Genomic DNA, 19255 nt, shown 5'->3' with positions numbered 1-19255 from the left:
ATTCGAAGATCTAATGTTAAAAAAAAAAATGTCCCTGATCCTTCTCTTGCCCTCATAATAGTGGTTATCACTTTGATTAATGAAATGCACAACTAAATAAAAGCTACATTGAATTCAGAAGCATTCACTCTAACAGCATCTATTTACACTTTGAAAAACAGTTACAGGGGCACCTGGGTGACTTAGTGGTTGAGCATCTGCCTTTGGCTCAGGTCATGATCCCTGGGGTCCTGGGACCGAATCCTGCATCAGGCTCCCTTCAGGGAGCTTGCTTCTCCCTCTGCCTATGTCTCCTCCTCTCTCTCTGTGTTTCACATGAATAAACAAAATCTTTAAAAAAAGGGCAGCCTGGGTGGCTCAGCGGTTTAGTGCCACCTTCAGCCCAGGGCGTGATCCTGGAGACCCGGGATTGAGTCCCATGTCAGGCTCCCTGCATGGAACCTGCTTCTCCCTCTGCCAATGTCTCTGCCTCTCTTCCTCTGTGTGTCTCTCTTGAATAAATAAATAAAATCTTAAAAAAAAAACTTAAAAAAAGTTATATATTTGTTTGAGACATGCATTATTTGGTATATCTATAGATGTGGTGGCTTCTGCATTGATTCCTTGGGTTAGGGACCAGAGATCTCACCCAGTTTCTTTATATTCTGTATTAAGTATCATGAGGTTCAGAGAGATAAATGCCTTCTGTAAAGTCATTCAGCTTGTTTGTGGCAGCTAGGTCGAAAACCCTTATGACTTTGTTTAGTGCCTTTATTATCATTACTACGGATACAGTGAGAAAATGTTTTATTCTGTTAATTGTAAAATTTTCTGAGGAATTTTCCTTTGAAAAAAAATTTTTTTTACATCAGAAAAAGGAGATGTGAAGTCAAAGACTGAAGCTTTGAAGAAAGTGATCATTATGATTCTGAATGGTGAAAAGCTTCCTGGACTTCTGATGACCATCATTCGTTTTGTGCTACCTCTTCAGGATCATACCATCAAAAAATTACTTCTGGTATTTTGGGAAATTGTTCCTAAAACAACTCCAGATGGGAGACTTTTACATGAAATGATCCTTGTATGTGATGCATACAGAAAGGTAAACTAAACCATGGTTATTTCTGAATATTGCCTTGATTTTAATTGTAAAATTGGTGGAATGGGAGTTCTCTTGATTTTTAAAATTAAATCTTGGGTAAGGTCTAAGTTATCAATAATTGGAACTGCAGTTGTAAAGAGTTATTGTAAAAAGTTTTATTGTTACTTTCTTTGGATATTTTCAATATATTTTTATGTTACTAATAAAAAAAACACATAGAATATGATACATTGATGTGATAGGTGAAAATTGATTTGACAGGAATATGAAGGAAATTGTCAGATAATCTAGATTTTTTCCTTGAACCTACTTATTTTATCCATAGGAAATTTTGCTCTTAAAAATTGTGTGTTGTTTCATAAAAGGCTGTAACTCAACATTTCATATTTAACTTTTATCAGGATCTTCAGCATCCTAATGAATTTATTCGAGGATCTACTCTTCGTTTTCTTTGCAAATTGAAAGAAGCAGAATTGCTAGAACCTTTAATGCCAGCTATCCGTGCTTGTTTGGAGCACCGACATAGCTACGTTAGAAGAAATGCTGTTTTGGCCATCTATACAATCTATAGGTAAATGAAGGTACTCTTGTGGCTTACTTTTGTGAAGATTGTTTAGTCTAGAGGTTCCATAGCATTTCCTTACAGATTGTACATACTTGTAGATAACTTTTTCTTTGGCCTTAACAATATTTTTTTCTTATTATCGTTATGTTGTCAACATTGAAAAGATCTGGCAATACTGGGTCCTAGTTTCTGCATAGCAACAATATGCTGAAATTGACAGTAGCTCCCTTAAATAAGTTGTACACTTTCCAGTTTACAGTGCCTATCATTGTAGTACTTTAGCCCACTTAATTCATTTGTTGACTTGCTTAGCCTCTTTAGGATTTGAGTTTTTGACCCTGCTTTTGAATTCTCTTTATGTGGAATGTGGGTCTTAACCTTTTTACCCTTAGAAGCCTTAAGTAGGGAGCTTTTTATTTTTTTATTTATTTTTTATTTTTTTTAAGATTTTATTTATTTATTCATGAGAGACACAGAGAGAGAGGCAGAGACACAGGCAGAGGGAGAAGCGAGCTCCATGCAGGGAGCCCAACGTGGGACCCAATCCCGGGTCTCCAGGACCACATCCTGGGCTGAAGGCAGCGTTAAACCACTGAGCCACCTGGGCTGCCCAGGAGGGAACTTTTTAATGAGAAAGGTTATAGTTCTCAACTGATTCCTGTTCTTGGAAAGCTGAAGTTTCTGGATTTTAAAAATGATTCAAAGAATCAGATAAGGCTATAATGCTTGGTTTTTATAATCACTAGTGTTAATCCATTTAAAGATTTTATTTATTTGTTCATGAGAGACAGAAAAAGAGAGAGGCAGAGACACAGGCAGAGGGAGAAGCAGGCTCCGTGCAGGGAACCTGATGCGGGACTCGATCCCGGGTCTCCAGGATCATACCCTGGGCCGAAGGCAGGCACTAAACCACTGAGCCACCCAGGGATCCCGGTGTTAATCCATTTAAATGTAGGATGTAATTTTTATAAATGTCTTCGTACTTTAAGAGTTGATTGTTACATAATTTCACAGTTCTCTTCACAGTTCTCTTATTGCTATATTAGATTTTGTTAACTGTTAGGGCAGTGATATTCTGGTTAATAATGTAGAATTCCTTAAAAGTTACCATATAGACTACAAAAATTTCAGAACTTAAGCTAGACTGCATACACAGGAATTACAACATTTATTAAACAATGGGAAATTTGAACACTGTAGATGATATTAAGGAATGTTAAGTTTTTAAAGGTATGATAATGGCATTATGATTTGTTTTAAAAAGAAAGAATCTGGGATGCCTGCAGGGGCTCCGCGGTTGGGTGCCTCCCAGGTCATGATCCTGGGATCCGGGATCGAGTTCCGCATCGGCTCCTTGCGAGGAGTCTGCTTCTCCCTCTGCCTGTGTTTTTGCCTTTCTCTCTTAGTCTGTATCCCTCATGAATAAGTAAATAAATCTTTAAAAAAATAAAATAAAAAATAAAAAAGAATCCTTAATTATAATATGTCAGTATATTTACAGAAGAAGTAGTAAGTGGTCTGGGATTTGTTTCAAAATAATATTGAAGGAGAAGAAGTGTGCAGGGGTATAGGTGAAACAAAAATGGCCATGAATTAACAATTGTTGAAGCTAGATGATGGTTTTTAAACTGGTTTTCATTATTTTGTATACAACAGGTACTTTAAAATTTCCTGAATAGGAAGTAAATTAACAAGTAAGTGAATAAGTAAATATAATGCATAATTAATAAAATTCAAGGGACTCCTTTTTTCCTGATAATTCTTTTTTTTTTTTTTAAGATTTTATTTATTCATGAGAGAGAGAGAAAGAGAGAGAGAGAAAGGCAGAGACACAGGCAGAGGGAGAAGCAGGCTCCACGCAGGGAGCCCGATGAGGGACTTGATCCAGGGTCCCCAGGATCACACCCCAGGGCCGAAGGCAGGCGCCCAACTGCTGAGCCACCCAGGGATCCCCCTTTTTCCTGATAATTCTTAATGAACAATCTTTCAGTACCTTGAGATTGTCATTATGTGCATTTTATTCCTAAAGTATATGAAAGACAATTATTAGAGATATTCAGTTGAAAGCATGTGGAAAAAGTCAGCTTTTTCTTTATTAAACTAGATAATATATAATTGATAATTTAATAGATAAAGATGTAAGTTTGTAATTTCTATCCACAGTTCTAATTGACTTAAGGTTACAAAATGCAAAACAATTAACAATGTTATAAAGCATGATAAAGATAAATTTTAGTAGTGTTCAAGGAGTTACTAAAATAACAAAGCAAGTTTTATTAAATACGAATATTACCTGTTTTATTTCAAGGAATTTTGAGCATCTTATACCTGATGCTCCTGAACTCATACATGATTTTCTGGTGAATGAGAAGGATGCAAGTTGCAAAAGGAATGCATTTATGATGCTAATTCATGCAGATCAGGTAAAGTAGTTTTTTATATGACTGTATTCAAATGAGAATTAAAAGTACATAGGCCAAAAAAAAAAAAAAAAAAAAAGTACATAGGCCTAATCAGGTTTTATTTAGTCCATGATTTAGCTTATACTACAAGTGTTTGTATATTTTTTTTTAGATTTTTGAACTTAATTTGTATAAAATAGTTTTTTCTTAACCCTTCTTCAGACAATTGCTTATGTATATACTTTATTTTTAGTAAACATCTGAGAAATAGTTAATAATGGCCACTTGACAGTTTTTCCAGATTGAAGTTATTATGGCTATATTTTGTGGCACTCTATTTTGGGGTTTGAGCCTGATTATCCTTCTGTTGGTATAGGTCTAAAATTGTTTAGTAGAAAAAAATAGTAGCATTGTATAGGGTTCACCCTGAGCTGTGTCTGTGAAAGAAGCATAGTCTTCAGTGTAGGTGTGTATCCTTACTAGACTCTTCAGATTTCATAAGTCAGTGTCAACTCTACATCCAGCTCTTGTTGGTGCTTAAAATGTACGGATCAGCTGGTGGGTTAGCAGTGAATCTGCATACTTTGATGGCATATTATCCTGAAATTTTTGCTATCCAATATTCTCAAAATGTGGGAAATAATATGCATGAAGACTAAAAGATATAGAATCTATCCATTTTTCTGAAATTTAGATGCTGTCATTTTGTGTGTGTCAACAAGATGATAAGAAAGCTGCTTATTTGGGCCAGAATGTTTTGTTCTCTTTTGTTCAATTGGTATTATTGACCTATATATTTAATACTATGCTGTTTACCCACATGGGGGGCATAATCAGAAAAAGGTCAATAAAATTTTCTGTAGAGATATTGTTGAGATCATAGTTTTTTTATATCACAGTATTCAGTATATGAGAATCATTGAGATTTTTCTTTTAGGTCTTAGAAGTAAGAATAACCATGTTCCTAAATAGCTGGTTTGTTTTGGTTGTGTGGGTTCTCTGAATCATGTAACACAGTATTTTCCTCTTCAGTTTAGCTGCTAGAAAATTCATACCCCAGATTTGTGGCCCATTTCTAGAATATGTATTGGACTTTCTTTCTTACATGTATATGTTAACCTTCTTTTTTTCCTTCATTTGATTTTTCTTTGCCCTCATTTCCACATTCATTTTATATTCAATTGTGTATGTTTTTTTAAGGTTGCACTGATTAAGTCCTTTTGTTGAATGAGGTGGAATTTGATAAATATATTTTTATTTTGTTAGGATCGAGCTTTGGATTACCTAAGTACTTGCATTGATCAGGTTCACACATTTGGAGACATTCTTCAGTTGGTTATTGTTGAACTAATTTATAAGGTAAGACTAATCTATAATGGATAAAATATACTCTAAGAGTTGTATCTTTCAGGAATGCTGCTTAATTGTTGGGATAATATGTTTTAATAATAGAAATCTATGTATATATTTTTTAAGACTTATTTATTTATTATTTATTTATTTATTTATTTATTTATGAGAGAGAACACAAGCAGGGAGGGGCAGAGGGAGAGGAAGAAGCAGATTCCCTGCTGAGGAAGGAGCCTGACATGGGGCTTAGTCCCTGGACTCCGGGATCATGACCTGAGCTAAAGACAGATGCTTAACCAGCTGAGCCACCCAGGCGCCCCAGTAGAAGAAAAATTTTGTAGCATAGTCTATGAAAGTCTTTTTTAAAAAAAATTTTCATTTGATTTATTGTGTTTTCCAAACACTTCCTATTTCTCTAAACCTCTATAAAGAAGTCTATTAAAAACTGATGCCTTGACCTAATACAGCAGTAGAGAAATCATCCTGCACTATTTAGTAACTGAATTGATTATGAATCAGGCTTTGGAATAAAATTTAAGATTTGAGTATGTACCAGACTACTTTGGAAATCTAAAAACAAATCAGAAAACTTCTAAATACTTTCTTTGTTCCCTGTTTGTAAAAGAGAATAGACTTAAATATGTCAAAATGACATTGTTGGCCATTGACCAATAGGAAGTCTAAAACTAGATAAGAGATTTGGATTTTAAAATGGAGTGCTTTATTGGCAACATTTAAATTTGCTACATCCTTTGAAAGGATTGATTGCATCTTAATTTTCTGATAAAAGATAAAATAACATCTAGTTTTGCTATTGATAACCATGGGAGACCAACAAAAATATACATCAGGACTGACTTTACTAAATAGAAGAATATTGACAAAAAAAAAAAGACGAAGAATATTGACAAAGTACCACAGCAGACACTGCTGATTACAGCTATCTCTGATTTTGAGAGAAAAGGGCCCTTTTCAACATAGAGTACCAGTCATTTGGATTTGGCATTCAAGATGAAACTAGAACTGTAAATATATAGTTCCTTTTAATTCATTGTATGGTTTAGAGATGCTGCTGAGGCTCTCAAAAATAGGGATTCTCTGCTATTCAGAGATTTCTTTGTCTAGCAGGGTCCAGTTATTCGCAAGAGTGAATAGCTTTTGAGTCATGCCTGAATAAGAGAGATTTGACTATATATATTAGAGGAAAATCTGACATAAAAACCAATTTCAGGAAAAAAATAAGGAATGTTTGCTTCATAGGTAAAGATACTAAAATATTTTTTGGATAGCATAGAATATTTTAGTTGTTTCCAAAGTACTGAATATGGTTCCAGATAAATAAGTAGTAGTACTTGAAAAAGGGGTTATCTTTTTTGCTTTTAGAATGGGTATTTTCCTTTTTTGGCGGGGGGAGGCAATATTTTCCTTTTATTAGCCATTGAGATTGATAGCCATCATGTTTCCTTTTTTGACATGATATCCAGAATAAAAATTTAGGACCATTTTTTTTTTTTTAAGATTTTATGTATTTATTCATGAGAGACACAGAAAGGCAAAGACCCAGGCAGTGGGAGGAGAAGCAGGCCATTCAAGGAGCCCGTTGTGGGACTCGATCCTGGAAATCCAGGATCACGCCCTGAGCCAAAGGCAGACACTCAACCATTGAGCCACCCAGGCGTCCCTAGGACCAAATTTAATATCCTATGACAATATCCATATTAATGCACTTGGTTAATGAGTTGTCCTTGACTTTGTTACTTTACATTTTCTTATTCTATTTCATTTGTATATAGTCTGCATTCTTTTATTATAAGCCATTAGAAAATCTTTTGTGAAAGAATATTAATTATGATTGAATGAATAAATGAGTGAGTAGCTGTAACAGCTGTCTGAAGTAAAACCTGTTTCTTCCTGAAATTACCAGTCACAGTGTCTCATGTCATGTTGGCTGACATCTTCAGATGCCTTATAACATTATTCTTCACTTTCAAATTAAGAAAACTAGCATCCCAAAAGCTGACATCTATAAAAAAATCTGTTTGAAAGCAAGTGTCCCTGAAATCCATTGAAACCTAGATGTTTTCTTCTCCAGGTCTGTCATGCTAATCCATCAGAAAGGGCTCGTTTTATTCGCTGCATCTATAACTTATTACAGTCGTCTAGCCCTGCTGTAAAATATGAAGCTGCCGGAACATTAGTGACACTCTCTAGTGCGCCTACTGCAATCAAGGTACTGCTTATTTTATTTAGTTCATTCAGTTAGATGATAGATATGCTATCTTAGCACTTGTGACTTATTTTTTTATTTTATATTTTGTTCTCTTTTTTTAAAAAATTCATTTATTTGCTTGAGACAGATAGAATGTGGGGGATGGGAGAGCAGAAGGAGAGAGAGTGAGAATCTCAAACAGGCTCTTCCAGAAGGGTGGAGCCCAATGTAGGGCTCAGTCCCAGGGCCCCGAGATCATAACCTGAGCCAAAACCAAGAGTCAGACACTTAACTGTCTGAGCTACCTGGGTGCCCCAGCACTTATGATTTAGTGACATTGCAGTTTACTACGTGATTACATGGCATTACGTGGCACAGAAATAACAATTTATAAATTTTGTGATATTATTGGATTCTTTACATAGTCCAATCTTTTTTCTTCCTTCCTGCTTTCATACATATACATGGGAAGAGAGACCGAGAGACAATACTAACATTTCTAGTTTCTAGAGAATGATACTGATATATTTTTTTAAGATTTTATTTATTTATTCATGAGAGACACAGAGAGAAAGAGAGGCAGAGACATAGGCAGAGGGAGAAGCAGGCTCCACGCGAGGAGCCCGACGCAGGACTCGATTCCGTGTCTCCAGGATCACGCCCCAGGCCAAAGGCAGGCGCCAAACCGCTGAGCCACCAAGGGATTCCCCCTGATACTGATATTTTAAGATCTCTCCCCATACTTTAATTATATTAGAACCCAGATCTGGGAAAATGAACTTTGGATCCTACATGATGGATCCTAAAAAAGATTATAGTGCATATTTTCAATACTGGGATACTGCTTTCTTTTCTATAATTTACTGTATCAACTGCATGAGGAACCCCTAATATATTCAGAGAATGAATAGTTTTATAAAGCCAGCTTGTAGGAGACTTGATTGCTTTACCTGCCAATACTTAGAAAAAGTTGTTTTACCTTTTTTATATTGAAATAATTTTAGGCTTACAGAACAGCAAAACAGTAAAAGTTGTAAAAATAGGACAAAGTTCTCATCACCCTTCCCCAGCTTCCTGTCATGTTTGTGTCTTACATAGCAATTGTGTAATTGTCAAAATTAAGAAATTACCATTGGAACAATATGAGTATTGTTAACTAAACTATCGACTTTATTTGAATTCCACCAATTTCGTCACTAATCTCCTTTTTTTGTACCAGAGTTCCATCCAGGATCCCATGTTACATTTAGTTGTCATGTGTTACTGTCCTCTAATCTGTGACACTTCCCCAGGCCTTTCCTTGTTTCTAATGACCTTATACTTTTGAGGAATTCTAGGTCAGTTTGCTTGTAAAATGTCCCACAATTTGAATTTGTCTGATGTTTTCTCACAATTAAATTGAGGTTATACATTTTGGGGAAGAATACTGTGGAAGTGCTGAACCTTTCTCAATGTGTTATATCAAGGAGTACATGATGTTGGGATACTTTAGGATGTTAACCTTGATCAGTTGGTTAAGGTGGTACTTGCTGGGTTTCTCCACTGTTGAGTTATTATTTATTTATTGTTGAGTTACTACTTTTGTAATTAGTAAATAACATGGGAAGATACTTTTTTTTTTTTTAAGATTTTATTTATTTATCCATGAGAGACACAGGCAGAGACAAACAGGCTCCCTGCAGGGAGCCTGATGTGGGACTCCATCCCGGGACCCCCGGACCCCTTCACACCCTGGGCCAAAGGCAGGCGCTAAACCTCTGAGCCACCCAGGGATCCCAGGAAGATACTTTGAAACTGCAAATATCCTATTTTTCCTCAAACTTATACCAACTAAATTTAACATTTCTGTACAGCAATTATTAATGTGATATTCTAATGGTGACTTTCTGTTTCCCTCATTCTACATTTATTAACTGGAGTACTGCAAGGAAGAGTTGTCCCTTTTCTACCCACTCTCCCTCCTTTTCTTTCTTCATATTAGTATGGCTACTTTCTTCTATGTGTTATAATCATTATCATTACTTCTTTTATCGATCATATTATTCCAGTTTTGGTCATTGGGAGCTCTTTCATGTTTGCTGCTTTGTATTCTGCTTTTAATGAGTCAGGGTCATCTTTATAGTCTTGATTTTTCTCTGCTGTAATTCAGGTGTGTTAGACTATGCACCTAAACTAAAAGATCCTCAATAGCTATATTTTTGGGGATACTCTGCTTTTTTCTGCCTTGTTTCTTAGTTTCAGTCCTTATTTTTTGACTGTTAGTATTTCTGCCTATAGCAGCCCCTTTTCTTCCTTCTAATATGTGATGCTTCTTAACTTTTTTAATCTTGAAAATAATGAGATTTGTTAGAATTTAGGGAATAGAGGGACACATTCCTTTGGGAAACTTTTAGAGCAGGAGTAGTGAATGTATTTTGGCTTCTTTGGGGGCTTTTTTTTTTGTTTTTAAACATTTTTATTTATTTATGATAGTCACAGAGAGAGAGAGGCAGAGACATAGGCAGAGGGAGAAGCAGGCTCCATGCACCGAGAGCCCGACGTGGGATTCGATCCCGGGTCTCCAGGATCGCGCCCTGGGGCAAAGGCAGGCGCCAAACCGCTGCGCCACCCAGGGATCCCTTTTTTTTTTCTTATTTGCAGATTCTGTGTTTAAGATGGATGATGTTCTTAAAGTGTGTTTCTTTTTTTTATATAGGCTGCTGCTCAGTGTTACATTGATTTAATTATTAAGGAGAGTGACAACAACGTCAAGCTCATAGTTCTGGATCGATTGATAGAATTAAAAGAGCATCCTGCTCATGAACGAGTACTACAGGTAAATACTAGCTGAAAGAAAGAAATCCTGAGTAAAATCCTTTTCAAATTGAGGTAATGCTCAAGCCTTGCTATCTTGGTTAACCTAAATTCTTGCGGATTGGGCAGTTTAAATTTTGGTCAACTAAGGTGTACCATTAAATGATATTAATGGTGTAATACTATTTGGGGGTATTGTCTTTGCCATAAAAAAAATTTCTGACGTGAATTAATATTTTATCTTACATCTTTTCTATTTGTACTACATTTGATATTCTCAGCAATAGAGATATATTAATTTGAATTTGAATATAATTTATAGTTTTTGAAAAATAATTTTTCAAATTATTGAAAGGATAAAAGGATAGAGGATAAAAGATATTGAATTCTATAGAATTATCAGCATTCCTATGTAATCCATGAAAATAATGATTGTTATAAAGCCCCATGACAGCTAAATTCAATGCTGTTCTGGACTAGAGCAACACCAAAAAATATGCTCTACAGGACATTATTAGGACACTTGGAGAAATGTGATTTATGGACTGTATATTAGTTAATATTGTTACCACTCTTCTCTGAATTTGATAATTTTATTATGGTTATATAAGAGTCTATCCTTATTCTTGGGAGGTGTACACTAAAATATTCAGGTGTAGAGGGCGTTTGATAAAGTATATGGTGTATGCAGCAAAATATTAACTAGTGAGCATAAGTGAAAGTTATACAGGAATTGATTTTTCAAACTGTTTTATCAGCTAAATTTTTTAATTTTTTAATTTATATATATCTTTTTAAAGATTTATTTATTCATGAGAGACAGGCAGAGACACAGGCAGAGGGAGAAGTAGGTTCCCTGCAGGGAGTCCGATGTGGGAGTCGATCCCAGACCCCAGGATCGCGCTCTAAGTGAAAAGCAGATGCTCAAATGCTGAGCCACCCAGGCATCCCGCTAAATTTTTTTTATTATTAATTAAAAACAAAAATTTTTTAAACATTTTATTTATTTATTCATGAGAGACACAGAGAGATAGAGGCAGAGACACAGGCAGAGGGAGAAGCAGGCTCCATGCAGGGAGCCTGATATGGGACTTGATCCGGGGTCTCCAGGATCAGGCTCTGGGCTGAAGGCAGTGCTAAACCGCTGAGCCACCCAGACGGCCCTAAATTTTTTTCAAATAAAGTTTTAAAGAAGTAAGATCATTTGTAAATGAGTTTTGCTATATTTTAAAATCTTTATCTGCCAGAGTGGTTCTTTTTTAAAGTATGTGCCATTAAAACATTACATTTCCTTGCAGAGTAAAAATAATGTTAGTGCACTTAATGAAATTAATAGTTTCTTTTCTTTTCTTTTCTCTTCTTTTCTTTTCTTTTCTTTTCTTTTCTTTTTAAGATTTTATTTATTCATGAGAGACAGAGAGAGAGAGACAGAGAGAGAGAGGTAGAGACACAGGCAGAGGGAGAAGCAGGCTCCATGCAGGGAGCCTGATGTGGGACTTGATCCTGAGACTTCAGGATTATGCCCTGAGCCAAAGGCAGGCACTAAACCACTGAGCCACCTAGGGATCCCCAAATTAATAGTTTCTTAATGTTATCCAATACCAACACCAAAGTTAGATTTTCCCAGATGTCCCTGACATATCCTCTTTGTTTGGCTTGTCCATTTCATGACATGGTCTTATTGACAAGACCAGACCAATTGTCCTATAAGATGCCCTTCCTTACAGATTACTTTCTGGTAGTGTTGTTTAGTTTCTTTCACTGATTTCTGAATTTTCTATAAACTATAAGTTTGATCTAAAGCTTGATAGAGTCACAGTAACAGTTGTAATTTGAATGCATCATATGTGATATTACATACTTCATATTGCATTACACCAAGATACCCAAAATACCTGGTTCTTCCAGCACTGGTGATTTTATTACTGATGAAAGAATTAAGGTGATGATGATGGTCAGAACCCTCCATCCTGTGGTTAAGACATTTTCCTCTTAATATTGTTGTTAATTCTGGATTTTTTATTCTTTATTAGGATCTTGTTATGGACATCTTGAGAGTATTGAGCACACCAGACTTAGAAGTACGCAAGAAAACTTTGCAGTTAGCACTGGATCTTGTCTCTTCTAGGAATGTTGAAGAGGTAAAACAAAACTCTGACAGCACTGTGGTAAGCTGCCAGGCCAAACATGGTATAATTCCAATTTATTTTTACTTTGTTCTCTAGCTGGTTATTGTTCTGAAGAAGGAAGTGATTAAAACAAATAATGTGTCTGAGCATGAAGATACCGACAAATATAGACAGCTCCTTGTGAGAACATTGCATTCCTGTTCTGTCCGATTTCCAGATATGGCTGCAAATGTTATTCCTGTGGTATGTAATTCTGATGACTTTAATTTTGAAATTCTCTAAAAGAATAGAAAGTTTTAGTTATTTAGCAGTTAAACTGTCCAGTAGAATCACTGAATCTTGTGGTCGAAAGGGATCTTTATTTCACTCTTAAGCTCAGAAAGATAAAGGACTCTGACTTCTTTCTACATCTTCAAAGAAGCAAACACACAAACACATAATAACAAAAATACCTGCACATATTATTATAACTGATGTTTGTTACAATTATCTATGGTAGAATTATGCTATGTTGCAACTGTATTTCTTTCGATAGTTTTACCTCTTTATTTTTATTATTATTTTTTTTTTTAGTTTTACCTCTTTAAAGTTGAAGGATTTAGTTACAGGAAAAATATTTGTACCTAGAATCATTGACTTCTGTCACTGTCAAATAAATGAAGTATGTTATTATTATTAGAAATTTTGTCTTTGAACTTAATATTTTCTCTGAAATGATTTTTAGTTATAACTTAGGAGTATCCAGTTAACTTATTTTGAGTCATGTATTTCTTTTTTTTTTTTTTAAAGATTTTATTTATTTATTCATGAGAGGGAGGGAGAGGGAGAGGCAGAGACACAGGCAGGGGGAGAAGCAGGCTCCATGCAGGGAGTCCCGGGTCTCCAGGATCAGGCCCTGGGCCGAAGGTGGTGCTAAACCGCTGAGCCACCCGGGCTGCCCCTTGAGTTGTGTATTTCCAGCTTTGGGTTTTTTTGTTTTGTTTTTTTTTTTTAAAGATTTTATTTATTCATGAGAGACACATAGAAGCAGACACAGCAGAGGGAGAAGCAGGCTCCCTGTGGGGACCCCGATGGGGGACTTGATCTCAGCCAAAGACAGACACTCAACCACTGAGCCACCCAGGTGCCCTTCCAGCTTTTGTTTTATTAGTGACTTTTTTTGTAGTAAAGTTGGCTATCCAAAACCCAGAAAAGACATTGTGACTTAGTTTTTATAACAGAGCTTGTGTCTTATATTTTGTTATATGTTTTAAAATTATTACATTCTGGGGGCAGCCCCAGTGGCCCAGTGGTTTAGCACCGCCTTTGGCTCAGGGCGTGATCCTGGAGGCCCGAGATTGAGACCCATGTCGGGCTCCCTGCATGGAGCCTGTTTCTCCCTCTCCCTGTGTCTCTGTCTCTGTCTCTCTCTCTCTCTCTTTGTGTGTGTCTCTCATGAATAAATAAATAAAATCTTAAAAAATTACATTCTTTGTGAATTTGTTTACTTCTTAAAACTTAGATAATTTTCTTTCTGAAAATAATAGTTATGGATGCTTGGGTGGCTCAATCAGTTAAGCGTTCAACTCTTGATTTTGTCTCAGGTTCGTGACCTCAGGGTTGTGAGATTGAGTGGACTCAGGGCTCAGTGTGGAGTCTGCTTGAGATTCTCTTTCTCCCTCTTCATCACCCCCTTCCCACACTCACATGCCTGTGCACTCTTGCTCTCTCTCAAATAAATAAATCTTTTTAAAAAACTTATATAATTTACCCTATTTTCCTCTTTCCCCCCCTTTCAGTTAATGGAATTTCTCAGTGACAATAATGAAGCAGCAGCTGCTGATGTCCTGGAGTTTGTTCGTGAAGCCATTCAGCGCTTTGATAACCTGAGAATGCTTATTGTTGAGAAGATGCTTGAAGTCTTTCATGCTATTAAATCTGTCAAGTAGGTCTAAAATCTGTTTAAATGTAGGGTCAAGCATTGTACTAGAGTCTATTTTTAAAGGATCAGTTGATAGAAAATGTAAAGGAGAAGAAATGAATCAAGACACTAAAGCCAAAATAAGGATTACAATAAACATCACCTCACCCTCACCCTCGGTAAATCCATAATCTATGGGTGAAAATTTGTTTTTTTATATGTGATTTAGCTAAGTTTCTTTATCCTTATTTTTTCTAAAACAGGGTGAATCCTAAAATGACTGATGAACATATGTTTAAAGTATATCACTTTCTGGATATCATTATTTTTATCCCCCGTTAGCATTTACTAAAATGAGGGATTGAAAATGCAGCCTAAATCTGACATTGTGCATTCCCTTAAATAGCCTTTGCTAATGAGAAAGGACTATTGCATCCAAATTTTGCTTCATTTAAAGCATCTGATGGATACAGTTTAATAGACTTGCATTATATCTGCCTGGATAGAAAAGAAAGGACCACTGTAAATTGTTTTTATGATATGAAGTATTGATATTTATAGAAGTGAAAAAGATTTGCTTCCTTCGTGAGAAAAAAAATCATACCAAAGTTTTGTCTTTAATGGCCATCATTTTAGAGCTTTAGTTTCTAAAATATTTTCTAAATCAATTTAATAAAAATCTTAAGGCAAAGATAACTGAAGACTATTCAGTTTAACATTTTTAACTAGAGAGTTGTTGCTTTCTTAATGTTTTTTGGAGTTTTTAAATTACTGATCCTTTGCATTCCTTCCTTGTCCATTTTTCTGTTCAGCATCTTGTCTTTTCTTTCCAGTGACTACAAATAAAAGTGAATTACTTTTTTACACCAAAGTAACACATTTTTTATAGTAATAAATGATAAAATATACCTTAACTCTGTCCTAAATGGAGGGTAACACCTTTCTGGGAGATGGTTTGGTATTTTTTTTTAATTTTATTTATTTATTCCTGAGAGACACAGAGAGAGAGAGAGAGAGGCTCAGAGACAGGCAGAGGGAGAAGCAGGCTCCATGCAGGGAGCCCGACATGGGACTCGATCCCGGGTCTCCAGGATCATGCCCTGGGCTGATGGCGGTGCTAAACCACTGAGCCACTCGGAGTGCCTGTATTTTATTTTTACTGATGAGTTTACCAATTTTAAAGTGTTCCTGATAATAATAATGGGTGAGAATACTTATTTTCCTTTGAATCCTTGTGATTTCTGGAGAGTTATATTCTTTCTTAAAATTTCATCCATAGTCCCTGGTTACTGCAGAATCTTATTTTCTTGTTTGAACTTAAATTCACAGAGAAAGATCTCTGCCTGCAGATTTGTTGGCAGTGTTTCAGAACTTGTATTCTTCCCTTAGGATTTACCGAGGAGCATTATGGATCCTGGGAGAGTACTGTAGTACCAAGGAAGACATTCAGAGTGTGATGACTGAGGTCCGCAGGTCCCTTGGGGAGGTATGTTTTACTTTAATAAATGTTACTGTATGTGGTGGTTTTTACTTCAGTAAATCAGACTTTTAGGTGGTGGTTTGCTTTCATGTTTTCATTTAGTAGTGTTGGAGTTAAAAACACTGAAAAATGTGTTTTAATTACCCAGATAATTAAAGCTTAGAAGCTGTGGGAAGTTAGGGGCATCCCTTTCCCCTGCATTCAGCCATAACACCCATTCTTTCAGGTAAGATTTTATTGGAACAAAAGGTTATATATCTAAAAAAGTGAAAAAGACTTGTAAAACTCTGTGTTAGCCTATATATTCTGAAAGGAGAATGTTACAGGAACCGTGTTGACATTAGACTATTTTTGTACTAAAACTGGCAGTGTGTCCTCATCCAGACAACCGTATGGTTGAATAGGAAGAACAGTGCTTGTCAGGAGACCTGGGCTGCGGGCTTCCTTCTGCCAGTAATTAACTCTGGGACCTTGGATATAAATTTCTTAACCTGATGAGACTTCACGTTTTTCACTTAGGAAATAAATAAAGGAATTGATTGAAGAATGAATAAAGGAATGATTGAAGACTCTTAGAGCTCTTACGTTAGATGATTGGAATTGAGGAATAAATACAAAGTAGCCATGTGGTTGATGAGGTTATTCTGTACACATAAGTCAGATTTTAGAAAACATTCAGTACACATTTCGAGTAGGTTTCTGTTTTGGTTAGTATTTCAGAGGAAGGGCTAGAGAAGGGAGGAGTAAGGCTTAGTGAGGATCTACTTTGTCTTGGTCACTGTCCCAAGCATTTTCCTTTTTTAAAAATTTTTCCTATTAAGTAACTTGTATGGATAGATTTAAGATTCCCATTTAAGAGATAAAGAAACTGAGTAGCTTAATTGACTTGCCCAGAACTATTCAATAAGTAACTGGCATCCAGCTTGCCCCTATTCTTTTCACTACATCGTCCTGGGAAGGAAAGAAAATTGAATGCAGAGTTGCAAAAATCCCATTGGGGGATTGCTTTTTCCATAGAAATGATGGAATATTTAAATATGATTCTGCTTGCTGTTGATATTATTACTAAATTGGTATTCCTAATTGATTTTTAGATCCCAATCGTAGAGTCAGAAATAAAGAAAGAAGCTGGCGAATTAAAACCTGAGGAGGAAATAACTGTGGGGCCAGTCCAGAAGTTGGTAACTGAGATGGGCACCTACGCAACTCAGAGTGCCCTTAGTAGTTCTAGACCCACGAAGAAAGAGGAAGAAAGGTAATCTGCAGTACCTGGGACCTACCATCTATATTTTTAAATTATTACTTCTGAGTATAGATTAGTCAAATGATTTTTTTTTTCTCTTAGTAGTTTACTTTCTTGGACCAAAATGGATATCTTTGCCATTTAAGATACTTGAAAGGAGGATGTTAATTTCTTTCTCCCAGGAATTGTGTTGATGGTTTTAATCATCTGCTCCTTAAAACTGTTTTCATTGAGATAACTATTCCGTTTAAAATTATTTTACTCACATAGAAAATTCTAAGTGAAGGGGCCCTGGGTGGTTCAACGGGATCAAGAGGCATGTTGGTCTCTCCAGTCAGTGGGGAGACTCCCCTTCCCCCTGTTTATTGCATGCTCACTCTGTCAAATAAAATCTTTAATAAAAAGACTTAAAGAGGATGCAAAGTGAAGGTAACTTTGTAAATTTTATTGTCTGTATTAGTGCTTGGGAAACATATTTTGAAGATTTTCCACTTCTGATTGATGGAATAAAATTTTAATATTTTCTGTCTAATTTTGTTCTCTGATTTTATAATGAATGTGATAATAATGCCTAAAATTTTAATGGTTGCTTACTATATGCTAGGCATTATACAAAGTAGTTTGTTTCCTGTAGTCTTAACAACTTGTTGAGATACACAGTGTATTATTATCCCCATTTAACAGAAGAGGAATTTGAGGCTTAGGAAAGGTTTGTAATTTACCCATAGGAACACAATAAATAGATAAGCTGGAATTTGAATGTAGCTCATTGGATCCAGTACATACACTTGTAATTCATTTTCTCTTTCCATATGCACTTGGCTCTAGCTCTTTTGAACTTAAGTGAATTAAGTAAAACCACATATATTTTCCTTCTTCCATTCTAAAAGCTAAAGAGGAAACTAATGGAGATCCTCTTCACTGAAGGGTGGTGGTAAGAGTGCTAAATAGGCATACTTGAATCATTTATGCAAAAGTTGTGTGATGCTTTAGAAATGATTGGGTTTCATTTTCCTTGATTGCTTTGCAGACCTCCCCTGAGAGGCTTCCTTCTGGATGGAGATTTCTTTGTTGCTGCTTCCCTTGCCACAACTCTAACCAAGATTGCCTTGCGCTATGTTGCTTTGGTTCAGGAGAAGAAAAAGCAAAATGTAAGTTCATTTATCCTTCATTTACCCAGCAAATACTGAGTGCCTACCGTATGCATTTGACAGTGAAGGACCTGAAGTTCCTGTCATTAATGAGCTTATGATAATCAGGGAAATGGCCATAGTAATACAACGTTCTTATAAAATTGACAAAGTAGTACAAAAAATGGTACCTTGTGATTAGTCCAGTGGAAGAGATGTAAGGGTTTATGAAGTCAGTCGGTTTATTGGCTAGGATCAGTCAAGGCCCAGTCAAGGCCCATTTCACTTGAGCATAATGTCTTCAAAGTTCATCTATTTCTTTCTTTTTTTCAAGCTGTATAATGTGCTGGTTTTGTTTATACATTCATCTGCTGTAAATAGTTAATATTCTTTTAAAGAATTTTTTAATGAGAAAAAAAGTCTTATATTTACCCACATATTTTCATTCCTTTGTGTAAATTCAAATTTCCGTGCAATATTTTCTTTCTGCCTAAAGAACTTGATCATTCTTTTTTTTTTTTTTTTTTAATTTTTATTTATGATAGTCACACAGGGAGAGAGAGAGAGAGGCAGAGACATAGCAGAGGGAGAAGCAGTCTCCATGCACCGGGAGCCCGACGTAGGATTCGATCTTGGGTCTCCAGGATCGCGCCCTGGGCCAAAGGCAGGTGCCAAACTGCTGTGCCACCCAGGGATCCCGAACTTGATCATTCTTATCATTTATGTCTGTTGGTGATGAATTCTCTCAGCTTTCATTTGCCTGGAAAAAAAATCTTTACTTTGCCGTCATTTAAAACAAATCTCAGGATGCTGGGGTGGCTCAGTGGTTGAGTGTCTGCCTGCCTTTGGCTCAGGTCAGGATCCCGGGGTTCTGGGATCGAGTCCCGCATCAGGCTTCCCATGGGGAGTCTGCTTCTCCCTCTGCCTATTGTATCTGCCTCTCTCTCTGTGTCTCTCATGAATAAATAAATAA

General features: G+C 36.1%; 1 protein-coding gene across 2 annotated transcripts in view; it reads left to right on the top strand.

Annotated features, from left to right (window-relative positions):
- COPB1 (COPI coat complex subunit beta 1) overlaps positions 1-19255 on the top strand; it is a 37839-nt gene that overhangs the window by 4981 nt on the left and 13603 nt on the right. For both annotated transcript variants that reach the window (XM_038569116.1, XM_038569117.1), the window contains exons 3-14: positions 852-1081; positions 1483-1652; positions 3955-4069; positions 5315-5407; positions 7491-7628; positions 10303-10422; positions 12434-12541; positions 12626-12772; positions 14308-14453; positions 15819-15915; positions 17004-17164; positions 18183-18303. In XM_038569116.1, coding sequence (XP_038425044.1) covers positions 852-1081; positions 1483-1652; positions 3955-4069; positions 5315-5407; positions 7491-7628; positions 10303-10422; positions 12434-12541; positions 12626-12772; positions 14308-14453; positions 15819-15915; positions 17004-17164; positions 18183-18303 — 1646 coding nt within the window. The remainder of the gene's footprint in view (positions 1-851; positions 1082-1482; positions 1653-3954; positions 4070-5314; positions 5408-7490; positions 7629-10302; positions 10423-12433; positions 12542-12625; positions 12773-14307; positions 14454-15818; positions 15916-17003; positions 17165-18182; positions 18304-19255) is intronic.

This window comes from Canis lupus, chromosome 21, assembly GCF_011100685.1.
Source record: "Canis lupus familiaris isolate Mischka breed German Shepherd chromosome 21, alternate assembly UU_Cfam_GSD_1.0, whole genome shotgun sequence".
NCBI classification, from domain to species: Eukaryota; Metazoa; Chordata; class Mammalia; order Carnivora; family Canidae; genus Canis; species Canis lupus.
This window is presented reverse-complemented; position numbering and strand designations above follow the sequence as displayed.